General features: G+C 42.5%; 1 protein-coding gene across 1 annotated transcript in view; it reads left to right on the top strand.

Annotated features, from left to right (window-relative positions):
* NUP37 (nucleoporin 37) overlaps positions 1-12,358 on the top strand; it is a 32,779-nt gene extending 20,421 nt beyond the window's left edge. The window contains exons 6-10 of the mRNA XM_061638867.1: positions 5,386-5,476; positions 7,500-7,681; positions 8,779-8,829; positions 9,370-9,463; positions 12,001-12,358. Coding sequence (XP_061494851.1) covers positions 5,386-5,476; positions 7,500-7,681; positions 8,779-8,829; positions 9,370-9,463; positions 12,001-12,114 — 532 coding nt within the window. The 3' untranslated portion in view covers positions 12,115-12,358. The remainder of the gene's footprint in view (positions 1-5,385; positions 5,477-7,499; positions 7,682-8,778; positions 8,830-9,369; positions 9,464-12,000) is intronic.
* Positions 12,359-16,684: the final 4,326 nt, after the last annotated feature.

Raw genomic sequence — 16,684 nt, 5'->3', positions numbered from 1 at the left:
AATCAAGCAGTCTCCCAAAATGCCTGCAAAGAAACATCTGTTAAGAATGGTCCATATAACATGACTTATGACTTCTTTTGATTTTATGAGAAAAAAGGAAGGTAGTAATGTCGCCATCATTTGTGTTTGCCTGGTAAACTGAGCTAAGCACTATAAAGAAAGGAGCTTCCAATTTATAAATTTTTCCCAAAGTTAAACTTGGATGTGATTGAAAATGTTGACCAAACGTCTGAACTTTAACATTCTATTAGTCTAGCTTTATGCTTCTTTTGGTACAAACCTCTGCCCAGTATTTTATTCCTTCTTTGATTTTTCTTAATAATTTGTTTTCTTTTTCCCCTATGGATTCCACTGCCTACAATGTTTGATTTTCCCCCCTATGCTGTCTGCCTCTTATCAGCCTGCTTTCTATCAAGAATTCTGTGCTTTAGATGAATTGTAGGGGGGGGGAACCTAAGAAGAATAAATTGCCATTTTTATTGTTTAGCATCTGCAATCCGTTTGTTGTAGCAACTCTCTAACATTACAGCCCTGTTTGCGTGGTGCTTTGAATGTTACATGGTTTATTTGCAGCTAAACCGAGAAAATAATAGAAAGTTTCCTTATTAATGAACATACAATATTGTAACTTTGAACTATCCTAAATTATTCCAAATTAAGGGCGGCTTGAAAACAAGACAGATTCCCTGTATAGAAAAAACTGTGTATAGAAGATGATGAAAACTTGCTGATCATGGTTTGTTAGAGGAAAACAAAATAATTCCCAATCCCTGGTTTGGATGGAGTTATGGTTTGTTGCCTCCCAGCAGAAGCAAAGAGAAGAGAAACAGCCCAGGTGTGCATGTTCATGGCAATATATTGTTTACCTTCATGCATGAACTGTACCAATATCTTTATGATCTTTACATTTAACCTTTAAGGTAGGTCAGCATTATCACTATTGCAGATGAGAGGATGAGTGCAAGAGCAAAATCCCAGGGACCTGTAGAACCCATAAATCATCTTCTTCTCTGCCTTTTGGCAAGGAGGTCTATGGGCAGAGAAGGAGGTCCTCCCTTGCAAGCCTTCCTGTTGCAGGATGGGAAATCTCTGGTGCCCTTGTCACTCCACCATCAGTAGTCTGACAGCTTTACCTGCAACAGGGGGTGTTTTAGAGGTGGACAATGTGTGGTTTTGGATGACCCCCCCCCCAAAAAAAATGTGACGGAATATTTTTCCTCCCAGTAGATTCCAAAGAGAAACTACTGTTAACAAAAAAGGGGGGGGAAATGCTATCTTCCTACACACTCTCTCTCACACACTTGCACTCACCCTCTCACTCTTATGAGTCTGGCAGGGCTTTGCATCCACTTTGAATTTTTCCTCTTTTGCCTCCTTTGAATTGCTTTGTCTGAGACAATCACCTATGTGTTCATAGTGGAACCACAATTCCAGCTGGAACTTCCTGGTTCTTCAGCTCATTCTTAGCCACTTCTCTATCCTAGCTTTATGTGATTGCACATGAAAATGAGGTTCTAAGTGGAAGGTGGTGACCAAAGAGGACACGAGAGACTAAAATCTGTTTCGAAACATTTATCTTAAATATATCAGCAGAAGACGAGTGAACGCATTTCCTCAAACTTTCGGCATAGTGTTTAAAAATAGTGAAGTCTGAACCTCACCTGGGAACAAAATAATCAGCTATACAAAAAGTATGTGGAAAACAGCATAGAAAATCCTAACCCAGTGTAAAAGTATTGGAAGCAGTAAGTATGGAATCTAAAAGCAAAGTTTTCTTCTATGTGTGTATTCCAGAGAAGAAATAAGTTGCAGCACAAAAAGTTTAGAAAAAGATGCTTGTGAAGCTGTGATGGAGTCCAGAGAAGAAACTGTCACTTCTCTCTGTTCCCCAACGTCCCAGAAACCTTTTCCTGCTCACTGATAGAGTTCTTTAATTCCCCCTTTGCTCACAACTTTGTTCTGTATTTGTAAATGATAGATCATGGAGTAAACACATGCAGAAATAGTTTTTCATTGTTTTAGGGATTGACATGATCCCAAGCCTTATTGGGGAATAGGAGATTCATAAAGGTCACTCCGCACTGCTAGCCACTTAGAGTAACAAATCTCGTACCTACTTCATACTGGTAACTAAGGCCTTGTCAGTGTTTCTGAATCTCACACCCCAGACAGAAAAACATTTCTGCCCTCTGAATCAGAGCTTGTTGACCGACGTTTTCTTCCATTCTACTCCACAGCTTCTGAGGTGCTTAGCTTCATCATGCATGCAGATTCTCCCCAGAAATTGAGACAAAAACAGTTCATATGTCTATTAGGTTTATATGTGTTCTCTCTTTTCTGTCATGGAAATCTGTCCCATCTATAAAATGCATCATATTTGAAGTATCTCTAGCCAAACGATATTGTAGTTGGGGGAGAGGACAGGAATAAAAGTTGTTGGGCTTATTTTGGTCTCAGAGGATGTTCTGTTGCTGAGCATGATCTTAAGATTTCAACAAAACATAAAGCAGAAACAAGTCTGACACTAAATCATAGATCAGAAAAACAGATAGAATTTTTTATCACTGCCTAAATCTCAACCTTTGCCTTTGGGAAAGGGACATGATGTTCTCTGGCCAAAATGGTTCACCTTCTTCGGTTGTACGACACTTCTTTTCCCCACAGCAGAAAGTGTTGGTTTGACTTGGAAAGATCTACAAGGCAAAACTTTTGGCAGTAGAAGAAAGGACTTTGTCTGTAAATTACCTAATCAAGTAGATATTCTTTGTTTTCACAAAATGCGGAGTTTTAAAAAATAAGGATACTGATCTCTCCAAATTTGGAGGCCCTGGGATTTTTGCAGGGAAAACAAATATTTGATCTGTTGAAGTTTGGCACAGAAAGGCTCACACTGTTAATTAATTGTATTTATTTTATTTTACATCTATTTTGTCTAGACTTATGATATCATTTTACTTAAGAGTGTGTTCTGATCCTAATATAAAGTTTTCAGTACCCTGGTGAGAGATGAACTGAAAAGATCTCTAAGCAAAACTTAATTTTTTAAGAACATTTTGCTGGTTAGTATCTCTTAACTGAAGATTAAATTGAACATTTTCACTTAAACTTTTATGAAGAAGAATACTTAACACCATGATAAAATTACACAGTTAAGTCATTGTAAATCCAGGTTTGATGTTATTCCTCTGTGTTGAATTTGGGAGGATTATCCAATTGATCCTAGTCCTGTTAGTAATTACTATCTTTTAAAAAGCATGGCTACCATGACTGCATAGCTTGCAGATAACCTATAGCAGCCTTCCCCAGTCTGGAGCATGGCAGTGCTGGCTGGCTGAAGCTAATGGGAGTTGTGGTCCAAAATGTTGGGAGGACACCTGGTTGGGGAAGATGGCCTTGATTACCCCCCCCTTGAATTATACAGCCACTAGAGTGGCTGTATACTATAGCCAGTGTGGATTTTTCACATTCCGCAGTGTTAAATTGAAAATACCCCCCAGGCCATTCTGATGCTTCCCATAAGCTCATTTCAAAACAAAACCAAATTCTTCCAAGCTATACAGGAAGTGGATTGGACTGTGACAGACCAACCCAAATTGTGTTTGCATTTTGACAGATTTGTAGGGCAGTACAATATCTCAGACAGGAGGTCAGGTCTCCTGCTCCCCTGGTGCATTCACTATAGCTGCCCAATTTCCCTGTTTTTAAAGTTTGATAGAAATATCTGTGGCACAGAGTGGTAAACGGCGGTAACGCAGCCGAAGCTCTGCTCACAACCGGAGTTCAATTCCAACGGAAGGAGGAAGTCGAATCTCCGGTAAAAGGGGTCGAGGTCCACTCAGCCTTCCATCCATCCGTGGTCAGTAAAATGAGTACCCGGCATATGCTGGGGGGTAAAGAAAGGCCAGGGAAGGAACTGGCAATCCCACCCCATATATACGGTCTGCCTAGTAAACGTCGCAAGACGTCACCCTAAGAGTCGGAAACGCCTCGCACTATAAGTGCGGGGACACCTTTACCTTTTATAGGTATGTTCTTAAACAGCAAGGTTTTTTGCCTATTAGTGAATAGCTTTCTGTGGCATAAATCTGTGAATTGAAGAGCCTGCATAAACAAGGGAGTGAAAGAGAAGGCACCTGACTAGAGTGTCTTTTTGCTTAATATTGGGGAGTAAGAATTTGTGCTGTGTCGTTTCCCCCGCACCTCATTTTGTGGAAGTGAAACAAAGAGGGCAGATCACAAGCTCTTAATCTGCAAGGGTATAAAACACTGCAGAAGAAACTGTGGATATGAAGAAGCAGTACAAACGTGGTTCTCTGAGCAAATACCTGCTTTGTACAGTGATAGTCAAATGGGATTTCAGAAGAGTCTTGGGATGTATGTCGGCTAATTATGCAATCTGGTTTTATCTTAATTTTAATTGTCTTCAGTTGGTTTTTAATTGCTTATTATGAGTTGTGGTTGTTGGGTTTTTTTAGCTGTCATAAGCTACCTTTAATGCTTACTTAATATCTCTCTTATTTTTCAAGCATTCTAAAACTAAATAAGTAAACAAGATGTTGATGACTCATCATGGCAAACTAGCAGGTGTTTTCTATCTTCCCCACTGCAACATGCAGGTGCGGGGAAGGTGTGGATACATTATAGGGTGCATTCCTAGACTCCACTTGACATGTTCAGCAAACCACATTGCAAAGTGTTCTTGAAAGGCAAAAGAAAACTTTGTAATGCTCAAAGTGGAAAAGAACACATGATTCCCCCCCTTACCCCTCAATCCCATAGCCTTTATTAACCAGAGTATTTAGTGTGCGTCAGTTGGTTTGGTATTTTCTCTTCTAAAGTATTATCTTGTAGGATTCCTTTTTTTCTCCTACAACTCTCATCCTACATCTTGGATTGGGGGTAGAAACATATCACTTTTCGACTAAAGTATGGGTTGTAGTTTATTATCCTCTAGTTATGTATTGATGTACTGTCTATGAATTTACAATTGGAAGTCCATTTATAAGTTTATTGTAGCTTTTTAATTGTTAGATCATTTTTCATATTTAGTTGTCTTGATACTGTATATGTTTTTGTCTGATATTAGCCCCCTTTGAATTTCCTTTTGGTGGCAATAGAAGGGTTACATATGAGTGATGATGATCTTTGCTTCACGCTCTCAGTCAGAGCAATAACGAGAACCTGCTATTTAGCTTTTTCCTAAAATACCCTAACTCTGCATAACTTTTCCACCCATCTAATATAAATTATAATTGACTAGCATTATGTATGGATCCTCTGTTCTGCTCGCTGTATTTGAGCTCAGAAGACAGCCTTGAATGAGATGGTTGTTACAAACTGTGTGTTATGAAACCTTTTTAGAACGCTGATGTTGTTTGTTTCAAGGATCTGGGACTTGGAAGGAAATTTGAGAGCTTACTTTGTTCTACGTTCTCCTGGAATGAGTGTGGGCTGGCATCCTGAAGATGCGTTCAAGGTTAATATTATTTAGGTATTTTTTTCCTTTGCAAAACAAAGTGGTGTAATAATAGGCTACAAAACTGAAGCTTGTCAAAATTCTATCGGTATTCAGCTATCCAAAATCTTGCAAACATATAGAACAGGTGTGGTGTAGTAGTTGGAGCATCAAGCAAGTACTTGGGAGACCTGGGTTCAAATCACCACTTGGCCATAAAGTTCACTGGGTGACTTCGGGCCAATCTCAGTCTCTCAGCCTAATCTACCCCATGCGGTTGTCCTGAGACTAAAATGGAAAGAGGGAGAACCATGTAGGCCACCTTGAACTCCTTGGAGGAAAGGTGGGATAAAATGTAATAAAATAAATTAATAAAAGTAAATACATTTCCTGTTCTTCTTAGAGTGGCAGAAAACTGGACTAGGAGTCGAGGAAGCCTGTTTTCAAATCCCTACTCAGCAATGAAGCTCACTGAATGAACTGGGGCCAGCCACTAACTCTTAGCCTAACCTACTTTTCGGGGGGTTGGGGGGGAATTAGACAAATTTATGGAGGAGAAGGCTATCAATGGATACTAACAGTGATGGATGTGTTGTACCTCCACTGTTGAAGGCAGTATGCTTCTGAGTGCCAGTTGCTAGAAACTGCAGGAAGGGAGAGTGCCTTTGCGTTCAGGTCCTGCTGGTGGGCTTTCCCCAGTATCTGGTTGGCCACTGTGAGATCAGGCTGCAGAACCTAGATGGGCCACTGCCCTTATCCAACATGCTCTTCTTATGTTCATAACCAGTTATGCTTCCCTTGAGCTCCCAGGTGAAAGAGCAGGATACAAATAAGTACTTGTAGGCCATGCTCCCGTACTAGGCCACACCCACACTTCCCAGACTATTCCCCTTACCATCCTCAAGTGCTCTTGCTAAGATGCAATGTGTCCTTGAATTTTAATAATGCTACTTGCTTGCCTGGATGGGGAATGGAAAGATATGTGTGCAGAAACGTCTGCTTTTTGCATGATTGAAACTGTACAAAGAGTCACATCTGTTGCCCTGCCCGCTTTTGCCTGTGACTCTTGGGCTGAAAAAGATTTCCCTGGCTTTAACTGATATAGGGAACTGGACGTGAAGCCATGTGATATCTATCAAACCCATTATCAAAAGCCTTAGACCTAGTAACAATGCTGTTAAAACCAAAACTAGATATAAATTAAGTTTCCAATAAAAAGTGAACTAGCTTAAAATCACCTCAAACTGTCTTAAAATTCTGTTTATAAAAAATAATGCTCCGTTGCCAGCTCCAAAGCCACCCTGGGACAATTCACTCCTATCCCCCAGAAACATAAATGAGTCGTAGGTATCAGCATCTTTTCAGCACTGCAGTAGCCTGAGGGCTGTGTCATGGCATAGCAGAATGAACTGAGTTGTCTTAGTACCTGATACTAAACACACTGCATAAAAGTAATTGCATTAAAATCAATGAGATATATTTCTACACAAATATATTGTATGTAAAGACAAGGGCAGGGGTCCACAAAGTGTAGATAATCTTGGCATGTAGACATTTGGGTTTGCCACTGATCCTCTGCCGAGTCATCTGGCATATACTATGGAGGGTATTATTTCAGACTTTGTGCTGCACTTTGGAAGCAGTTGGAATGGCTGAAAGTACAGAACAAAATTAAGAGATCAACCTGACCTCTCTCCCCACCCTCCAAGTTCCAGGCTAGGGAGAGGAGCAGGGTTTTGTCTCTGCCTGCATCCAGAGTTTCAGAGATACTCAGGATGCTACCAAAGTACAACGCAAGTAGAGATGTGAACTTTTGTCCAAGTTCCAGGCTTGGGGGGAAATGGTAGGTGAACCTTTTACTTCATTTTGCACTTTGGTAGTTGAATCGCTAAGCAGTGTGTACAAAATGGGGCTTGTAAAAAAAAGAAATCCTTTAGCTGATATTATGTCATATTTACTACAGGGCATCAGGTTTACTAGAGAGAGAAGTAAAGATTTATGTTCTTTAAAAAGTGTATTGTAACCTCTTAATTTTCTGTTCTAGTTGATGGTTGCAGAGAAGAATGGAACGATACGATTCTATGATCTTGTTACACATCAGGCCGTTTTGTCTCTCACAACTGATCAAACACCACTAATGTCAGCAAACTGGTGTCTAAGAAATACTTTTAAAGTTGGAGCAGTTGCTGGAAATGATTGGTTTATCTGGGACATAACTCGATCTAGGTATGTTTGTAAAAAAATCTGCTCTTTTTATTATTACTACTGCTGTTATTATTAATTAGATTTATTAGTCACTTGTTACCCGAAGGTCTGCAAGCAACTTACAAAAATGTTAAACGCAAAAACAAAAATACCATGATATAAAAACAAAACCATAAAACAAAAACAACACCCTCATGCAGCCACAGGAAGCTTTGGCAGCATACAGATAACAGACAACATCATCTCAATCTATCAGATGCCTGGGGACAAAGAGAAGTCTTTACCTGGTGCTGAAAAGATGTTAATGAAGGTGCCAGGCGGACCTCACTGGGGAGTGTATTTCACAGATGGAGAGGCACAACTAAAGGGGCCCTCTCCCTTGTCCCACCTACCAAGCCTCCCTCCCACTCACTTAACTTTTGTTTTTTAAGTTGGTATAAATATAGGAGGAGTGGGAGAAGGGGACACTTAGAATCATAGAATAGTAGAGGTGGAAGGGGCCAATAAGGCCATTGAGTCCAACCCCCTGCTCAGTGAAGAAGAGCCCTGCTGGATTGGGCCAGTGGCCTATCTAGTCCAGCATCCTATCCTCACAGCAGCCAATTCGATGCCCATGGGAAGTCCACAAGCAGGACCTGAGCTCAAGAGCACTCTTTCCTCCTGCAGTTTCCAGCAACTGGTATTCAGAAGCATTCTGTCTCCAACTGCCACAAGGAAATAGTTGCTTGCCAGCATTGATTGCAGTGTACATCTTTGCCTTGTGCATCTGATGAATGAATAGCCTTTTTCTTTACATCCCAGTCTGATATGGATGATATAAAGAGACTTAGAAAAGTTATACACTAGTGCATCATCTGTTTTTGTATGCTTCTCCTGCACACACATTTCCAGAATGAAGTGTACATGTATAGTGTGTTCTTACATTTTATATTGGAACAGCGCCAGCTGCTTTACAAATAAGGTTGATTCAGGACTAGATTAATATGCTTCTCTGTTTGTCTTAGATTGAGGTAATGCAGTCAAAGAAGTATGACCAATTGTTTCTCTGGAGATTTTATAATAGCCGTATGAACTGCAATGTAGACATCACTTAGAAATTGTTTTGTTTTCTTCTACAGTTATCCTTTGGATAAGAGACCTGTCCATGCAGACAGAGCCAGATTATTCAGGTATTTTGTGTACGTGTGTGTGCAGTTTTTTTGTCCTACATCATGGACTTTACATTTCAGAAATGCTATGTAACTTTTCCTTTTGCAGTTGTACCCAGAATTAATTGTTAATACTTTCCATGTTCTATTACTCTGTTGAGAAAATAGGACTGAAGTAAGGAATAAAGGAAGAATTGTGACACAATTTAAAATGATTTTTTACAAGAAAGATCCTTTTTCTTTTTTTGTATATCTGATAGCGCCACAGATTTATTTGATTTTTCACCGTGTAGGACAGAAATACATGCAAAGCATTAAGTGCCTGCATGATCAATTGTAGGTAAATTTTGTACCTACACATGCAGAAAAACTGTATATGTGTAGATACAGATGTGCACACACTCTTATTGGAATAATCAGGTCAAAGTTTAGCATTCTTTTGAGTTCCACTTTCTCTCCCATTGAAATCTATGAACTTTGACTGCATTGTGACCCGTATATTTTGAATATTCTGCTTAATATTTCTTTAAGAACCTTTGTGGTTTGGACTTATGTGTATAGGTGGTCCAGAGTAAATGAAAACTTGTTTGCTACAACCGGCTACCCAGGCAAAATGACCAGCCAGCTTCTAGTTCATCATTTAGGACATCATCAGGTAAACTTTACGCAAATATAACTAGCCAAAGATCATTATTTTTTTCCCTTCCAAATTAGAAAGACGCATTTGTAAGAACTCAGCATGATTGCAAGACAGATTAGACATAGTCCATTGTGGAGGTTTTTGTTCTTCCGTCATGTGTCTCAAAATGAATACAAGTGGACTCAGTGTACTTTGAAACCACCTTATCAGAACATCTTGAGGAACATTGTCTGCAGATGTAGTGTCCAGAATAAAGCAGATGAAAAGCACATAGGCTGGAATCCAGTGAGCTACTTTAGATGTACTCAAGGGCTTAGGCATGCCCAAGGGATTGTTTTAGTTACTACATTTAAACAGCAGCCCTACTTAATGTATTGCAAGCTGTTTTTAAAAAATTGCATCAGTTTCAAAAACAGTTTGCCACTTTGCATGGAGACCTGTTGTTCAAGAAGCAAAGCCCTAAACATCCTTTAGATTCCTGCTGCAAGATTTCTGTTGTCTGTGCTCAGTATACCCAGTTGAACAGATTATAACAACTGAAGTTCAAATTAAATAAATCATTTGGGGGGGAAACCCTGATGTTTAGAACATAATGTCCATTAGTATACTGGAAAAGACTCCCTGAATAGGCTGAGTGCTTGTACCCAATCCCCCACAATACTTTTCTCTAAAAAAAAAAAAGGAGTGGAAGGATCATGGGAATTGTGCACATCTGGAACCTACTGGTGAAGGACAGGTAATAAATGTAATAATAATACTCTACATCATATGTTGCATCCTACACGTGACAGAGTTTGCATGAATGCAGTTCCATTGCCCAGTATACAGGACTTTCAGTGGGCAATTTATGAACCAGCTAATGGAGTCAGTGAGATGATTGTTTGTAAAGACAATTGTGTGCTAACTTTTGAGTTTAATTGAATTCTTCATCAGACAACATGAGCATACAAAGGTGGCACAGGGTCTTATTTTAGTATGTATTTTAATTATACACCACCTTTCAATTGAACATTTCTGGGGGGGAGGTGTACGTATGTATAGTCACCATCAAGGCACACTAAAAGGCCAGCAGTTAAAAGGAGCCAGTTATAGATTAAAAAGCAAAACTTTAAAAGCTTGGGAGAATAGAAATGTTCTGCAGCTGGTGCTAAAAAGATAACAAGCCACTCTGGAGAAGTAATAATACAGATGTGGTGCCACTGCTGAAAAGGCTTTCTTCCTGGTTACCACTTGCTCGCCTCATATGGTGGAAGCACACAAATAGGTAGAGGGTTTTGGGGGCATTTTTAAAATTGATTTTTAGTGAGAGAATTGAAAGGGATTCACTTCTATCTTTGTAGCTTTCTCAGCAACAACTACAGCATATTGTGAAAATGACATATGTTATAAAGGTGCCCCTAGGAAAGTGACCTCAAAGTGTCAGAAAATTGGATGCAAGGGCAAGCAAGTTACAACAAATGAAAAGAACAGCTTCAGGCTTATATTCTGCTGAACTGGTGACAAAAGTCACACAAACAAAAAGCTGATTTGATAGGTGTGGATGTGTGAGCATGTAGCACAAAGGCAGAAGAATTGTTATGAATATTTGATGTTTTATATAAACTGCTTAAAGTTTTATGTTGATTAAGCAGTACATATATAAATCCTGTTACTTAAATAAATAAGGACTTGAGTGTCCAGTATCTTCCAAGTAAACACCACTACCAGAACTAGGAAAGAACAGTCAAGAACGAGGTGATACATGACTTCACCATCCCTCCTCAAAGCAGTGAGATTGAAGAGCCGTGGTAATATCATTCATCTAATTATAAGCTAGACCCTGAGAGTCACAAAAGAGTTCTCTCCACCCTGCCTTTCTCCTTATAAGGCAACCTTAGGCAGAAATGTTTCAGCTTTTTTATACACATTGCCTGAAGAATTTGCAGATCTCCAAATCACTTCAGAGGTTCCTGCTTTGGGTTGGGACGTTTCAGCTTGGACAAGCCCTGAATCTGTCTGAAGCAGCCTTCTGTGATTTGAGAGTTGTCCCAATACACACCCCTAACACAGACTCTAAACTTGGTGTGGGAGGGTCTTGGTAGTTCTTGGGTGAAAAAATGTAAAATGCAAGTGAAATTGAGAAATGCTCAAATTTCCATCTACACTTGAACTGACGCAACATACTTCACAGAAGTGGTAGACACAGAGCCAGACTGGAGCAGTTGCTTCAGATACCAGGTTCTCTAGATAGTGTCAGGCCTGTAGCATGAAAATTGGGATGGGGGGTCCCCATTTATTTAAGCAGGCTTGGGCTGGAGGCATTTCCAATGGCTTTTGACCCTTATAACCCTTTCTTGGTTGAAGCATTTTCTTCTGGCTTCTTACTGCAAATTTACAAGCAAATTCCCCTGAGATATATGAAATCAGTTTGGAAGGCAAATGCAGAAGGTGATTGCTGGGTCATAGCATAGCAGTTAATTCTTTAGAAATTATTTTAAAATTTGTGTCTTGTTGCACTCTAGATGCAAGAATATCTAACCGGTTTCCCTCCCTTCTTCTCTGTCTCTCTCCAGCCCATTCTCATCGGTTCTGCACCTGTTGGATCTGGCTTAACTTGGCATAGGACACTTCCATTATGTGCAATGGGAGGAGATCATAAACTTTTTTTCTGGGTGACAGAAATGTAAAGGTGTATACAAGGTGATTGGATATTAGGGTGAGGAGAGGTGTTAAATTCACTTATTTTATATCACTGTTTACTAGCTAAATGATACAGGCACCAAATGACTACATGCAAAGATCAAAGAGCCTTTGCTGTTTTTCTCTCTCAAGGCTACAGATGCATCCAGCTCCATCAAAGCAGACTTTTTGTCGGGGGGAGGGTGAGACAGGGAGTTTGTAATAAAACACTGCTGTCTGTCTTGAGCAAAATGTATAGTTTCTTCATCTTTAATACAGGCTAACTAAAGGATTGAAACTGATGTTCTGTAGTTGGCCATGGTGGGGACAGTATACCTAGAACTTTCTGTGCAAATCTTTTTCAAATACATGGAACATTTTCTTGTCCAGTTCTCGGTCAGCAGAGGAGTGGAGCAGACAGGAATGGGTTAACTCCTCCTGAAGGCACAGTCAGCACTGTAAAAAAAGTTTAGTTGGTGGCCAGCCAGAAGGGGGAGGAACCTTCTCCTGTTCTCCAGTTTTGGACTCTGCCTTCAGTGAACAACAAAGTCAACCTATTCTTCCTGGGTCCCCATAAGGGATTCAGGAACAGTTTAGTTGTTTTCTTTGCTCTTCTCAGAGGGTTTATTGTCATCATCTGCAGTTGTAGTGCAGACTTCTGCCTCTCTCTTCTTTCACTTCCCGCCCTAAATGAATAGGCAGAGTTGAGGGAGGAAGAGAGGGATTGTTATTTTTGAAGAGGTGCGAGACACGCCAGGGCACAGCAGAGGCTGGGATCTGTCTCATGCCTCCCCTTCTGCTGTCCTAAGGAGAGAGAAGTTTCAGGGCATTGCCGCTTAAGAACCTGGGAGGAGCAGGGATTGGTCCCTCACTATCCAAGGCTTTTTGTTGATTCAGAACCCCCCTGAGGCAACAGGCCTCCGCAACATGTGATTTGCCTCCTTGCCACCTTTTTTTCAGGTAAAGCTGCTAAGCTTTTATTATGGGGGGTGGGGTGGGCAGCCCCAGCATCTTCTCTTTTCAGCTGAGATTTTAACTATGCCTGGGGGGGGGAGACAGCCCGTCTTGCGCCTCGGCCAAGGAAGATGGGTCCCTGAGCTGGGGGGGAGGAGATCTACTTCTCAGTTACGCAATCCCCTAGTCACCCTCGCCTCAGTGGCGGGTAACATGCTAGACTCCCCCTTCAGCTCAAACTCAGCTCCCTTCTGCTCAGCTGCGGGGAGGGGAAGATGCACACGTGACTCCTGCTGGAAAAAATGCACCGAATCTCACCATTTAGATAAGCCCTCTACCTCTTCAGCCACGCTGGCCTGGCTTAGCAAGACCATGATATGGGAGGCGGAGGCTTCCTTAGTCAAGTGTTGGGCCCGTGAACATAGGAAAAAAGGCTCCAAGTACTCCAGGGCGTGCTGCCATGATTCTCCTCATTTTCCTCCTCCTCTTCCTCCTCCTTGGATGCCAGCCCAGATAGAGGAAGGGGGAAGAGCAAAAGAAGGGGCTCCTTACAGATGCCTAAACCCCACAAAGATAAATACAAAAGACGCTCCAGTTCTGGGTTCCCACTGACTGCCTTTCTCTTAGCCAAGACTCCTGGGGTAAAGGCATCCCCCATCATCTGCTGCATCAGATTGGGAGAAGGAAGAAAGGGATCTCTCAGGGGAGGATTCCCTCATGCCATCCTCGGTTCATAAGAGACTGTATTCTCCTGACTCCTATCCTGTTTTGATTTCTAAGGCTGTGGCCTGCCTTCAGCCAGACCCTCCTAAGGAAACTCCTCAGGAGGGGGAACTAGAGGAAGGGGAACAGGGATCTTCAGACATCTTCCCCAGCTCAGGCAATCAGAAGGTGGTCATTCCCTTTTCAAAGTTCTTCAAGGACATTGTTAAGGAAGAATGGGATCATCCAGCCAAATCCAAAGCTCCTCATGCCCTGTCCAAAAAGCTATATGCATTTCCTGTCACGACCATGGCGACCTTTCAAGTCCTGGGGCCAAGACAGCTATCCCCAAAGAAGGAGCAGATACTCTTTCGGACCAAAGTGACAGGCGCAGTGAGGCTATCTTGAAACATGCACACAAAGCATCTGCATTGCCCATGAGAGCTTCAGCAGCAAACTGTTTCCTGGCATGGGCTGCGGTAAAGTGGGCTAAAGCGCTGCTAACAAGTGCTGCCTGATGCCAGGCCCGACAGGGAGGGGCTGCACAAATTGGCAAAAGCAGCTGAATTCTGAGCAGATTCCTCCTTGGATAGCCTACAGTACTCAGCACTAGCAGTTGGATATGGTAGTAAGATACAATATCTGCCTGAAGCAGTGGGAAGTGGACCATCACTCCAAAGCCAGCCTTGCAGCTCTGCCTTACTTGGGTGGTCAACTTTTTGGAAAGTCTCTTGATCGCCACCTGGTGGAGACGAAGGATAAAAAGAAGGCTCTTCCTTCCACTCCCAGGAAGGATGACAAGTCCCATAAGCAGGGCTGTGGAGTTGGAGTCGTGGAGTTGGAGTTGGGAGCAATTTTGGGTGGAGTTGGAGTTGGGAGCAATTTTGGGTGGAGTCGGAGTCGGTAGAAATGTACCGACTCTGACTTCCAAATAAATTTTGATTGACAAGAAGCAATTTTGGGTGGAGTCGGAGTCGGACAGTAGGAAAATAGAGGAGTCGGAGGTGGAGTCGGACAATGGAAAAATAGAGGAGTCAGAGTCGAAGGTTTGGCGTATCGACTCCACAGCCCTGCCCATAAGGAGACTTCCCATTCCTTTCACCCCAAGGGCTATCCAACTACCAGGAGTTCCTGGAACTTCCTGGAATTCCTCCTGCCAGTGCACCTGTTCCACACCCTCCTCTGGGGGGGGGGAGGCAACAAACATAATCAAAACCCCAAACCCAGTGTCAAGCAAAGCCAAGCATGACACCAGGACAGCCCAGGTGTGGGGCAGACTTCAATTTTTCGCACATAGCTGGATGGCCTCCACCTCAGACAAATGGATACTGAGCACCATCCAGTCTGGCTACTCCCTAGAGTTTGCCACCATCCCGCAGGACAAATGGAGGACAGCTCCATCGCATCAGCCAGAAAAACTGCAGAGAACCCTGGATGCCATTATTCACCTCCTTGAGATAGGTGCCATAGAACCCGTGCCACAGCATCAACGGTCCTCAGGAATCTTCTCTGTGTTCTTTACAGTCCCCAAACACAATGGCAATTACCGCTACATCTTGGATTTAAAGTTCCTGAACCACTTCCTGTGGACAAAGAAGTTCAAGATGGAGACGCTCAGGTCTTTTGCGCAAGCCATTCAACTGGGAGACTTCCTGGGATCTATACATCTCAGAGGCGTACCTGCATGTCTCCATTCTCCAACAGCACAGACGCTTCATCCAGTTTGCGTACAGCCACCACCAGTACCAATACAGGGCCATGCCCTTCAGCCTCGCCTCGGCCCTGCAGGTGTTCACCAAAATCATAGTAGCAGTAGAGACACACCTTCACACTCAGGGAGTCCATTTATATCTTTATCTGGACGACCTTCTGGTGAGGGCCTCTTCAGCAACGGTGGCGCAATGGGATCTCAAGATGACCATCTAGTGTCTGGAGAACCATGGCTTCATCATCAACAGGGACAAGAGCCATCTGATACCCATCCAGCACCTTCAACATCTGGGAGTGGTCATCGACACAGCTCAAAGCATTCTCTTTCTGTCCACTGAATGCACAGACAAGCTTCTGCACCAGCTGCACACGTGCGTGCAAGGCAGCCAGGCTCCTCTGATGGAACTGGCTCAGCTGCAGGGCTCCATGATAGCGGCCATAGTGCCATGGGTGCGCTTCCACTCAAGAGCCCCGCAGTGACTGCTACTTCCGTATCAAGACCAGATCGCCTCACGCCAGAACTGGCACATCATCCTTCCGAGGCATGTGCGGCAGTCCCTCCAGTAGTGGGGACATTTGCTTCATCTGGAGAAAGGCCTTTTCCTCAGAGCCCCAACAGTTTCAGTAGTCACCACGGATGTGAGCCTATATGGCTGGGGAGCGACCTGTTGCTCCAACATCACACAGTGGAAGTGGACAACGCAGGAGCAGTGCCAGTCAATCAACTGGTTGGAGCTCAGAGGAATCCAACTAGCACTCCAGGAGTTCCTACCTCTTATTTATCAGACTCATGCTAGTATGCACCAACAACATCACCGCCAAATCACATATCTGCAAACAAGGGGGCACAAAGGAGGCAGTATAATCGGTAGAGTGCTGGGTTTGAACTGTCCAAGTCCTGGTTCAAACCCTGCTCAAACATATAGCTCAATGGACGTCATTGCGTAGGCCAGTTTTTCACAGTCGTGACTTACCTCATGAAGTAGGTGGGGGTGAGCGGAGAGAGAAAGGAATAACCTTCAAGTATACTTCCCTGAGGGTGGGATACAATTGTGATAAATAAATAAAAATATTATGTGGTGACTATCTAAAAGTAAATCATTCACTAGTTTATGGTCAAATATATTTCTCAACTTGTTTGCCTCTAGGTGCCTTAAGAAAACTGGATACTAGGGTGTGATGTGACACCATTCCCGCCTCCACTGCCAATCA

The sequence above is a fragment of the Rhineura floridana genome, chromosome 8, assembly GCF_030035675.1.
Source record: "Rhineura floridana isolate rRhiFlo1 chromosome 8, rRhiFlo1.hap2, whole genome shotgun sequence".
In the NCBI taxonomy this organism is placed as follows: Eukaryota; Metazoa; Chordata; class Lepidosauria; order Squamata; family Rhineuridae; genus Rhineura; species Rhineura floridana.
Note: the sequence above shows the minus strand (reverse complement) of the source record. Positions and strands in the feature narration are given on the sequence as shown.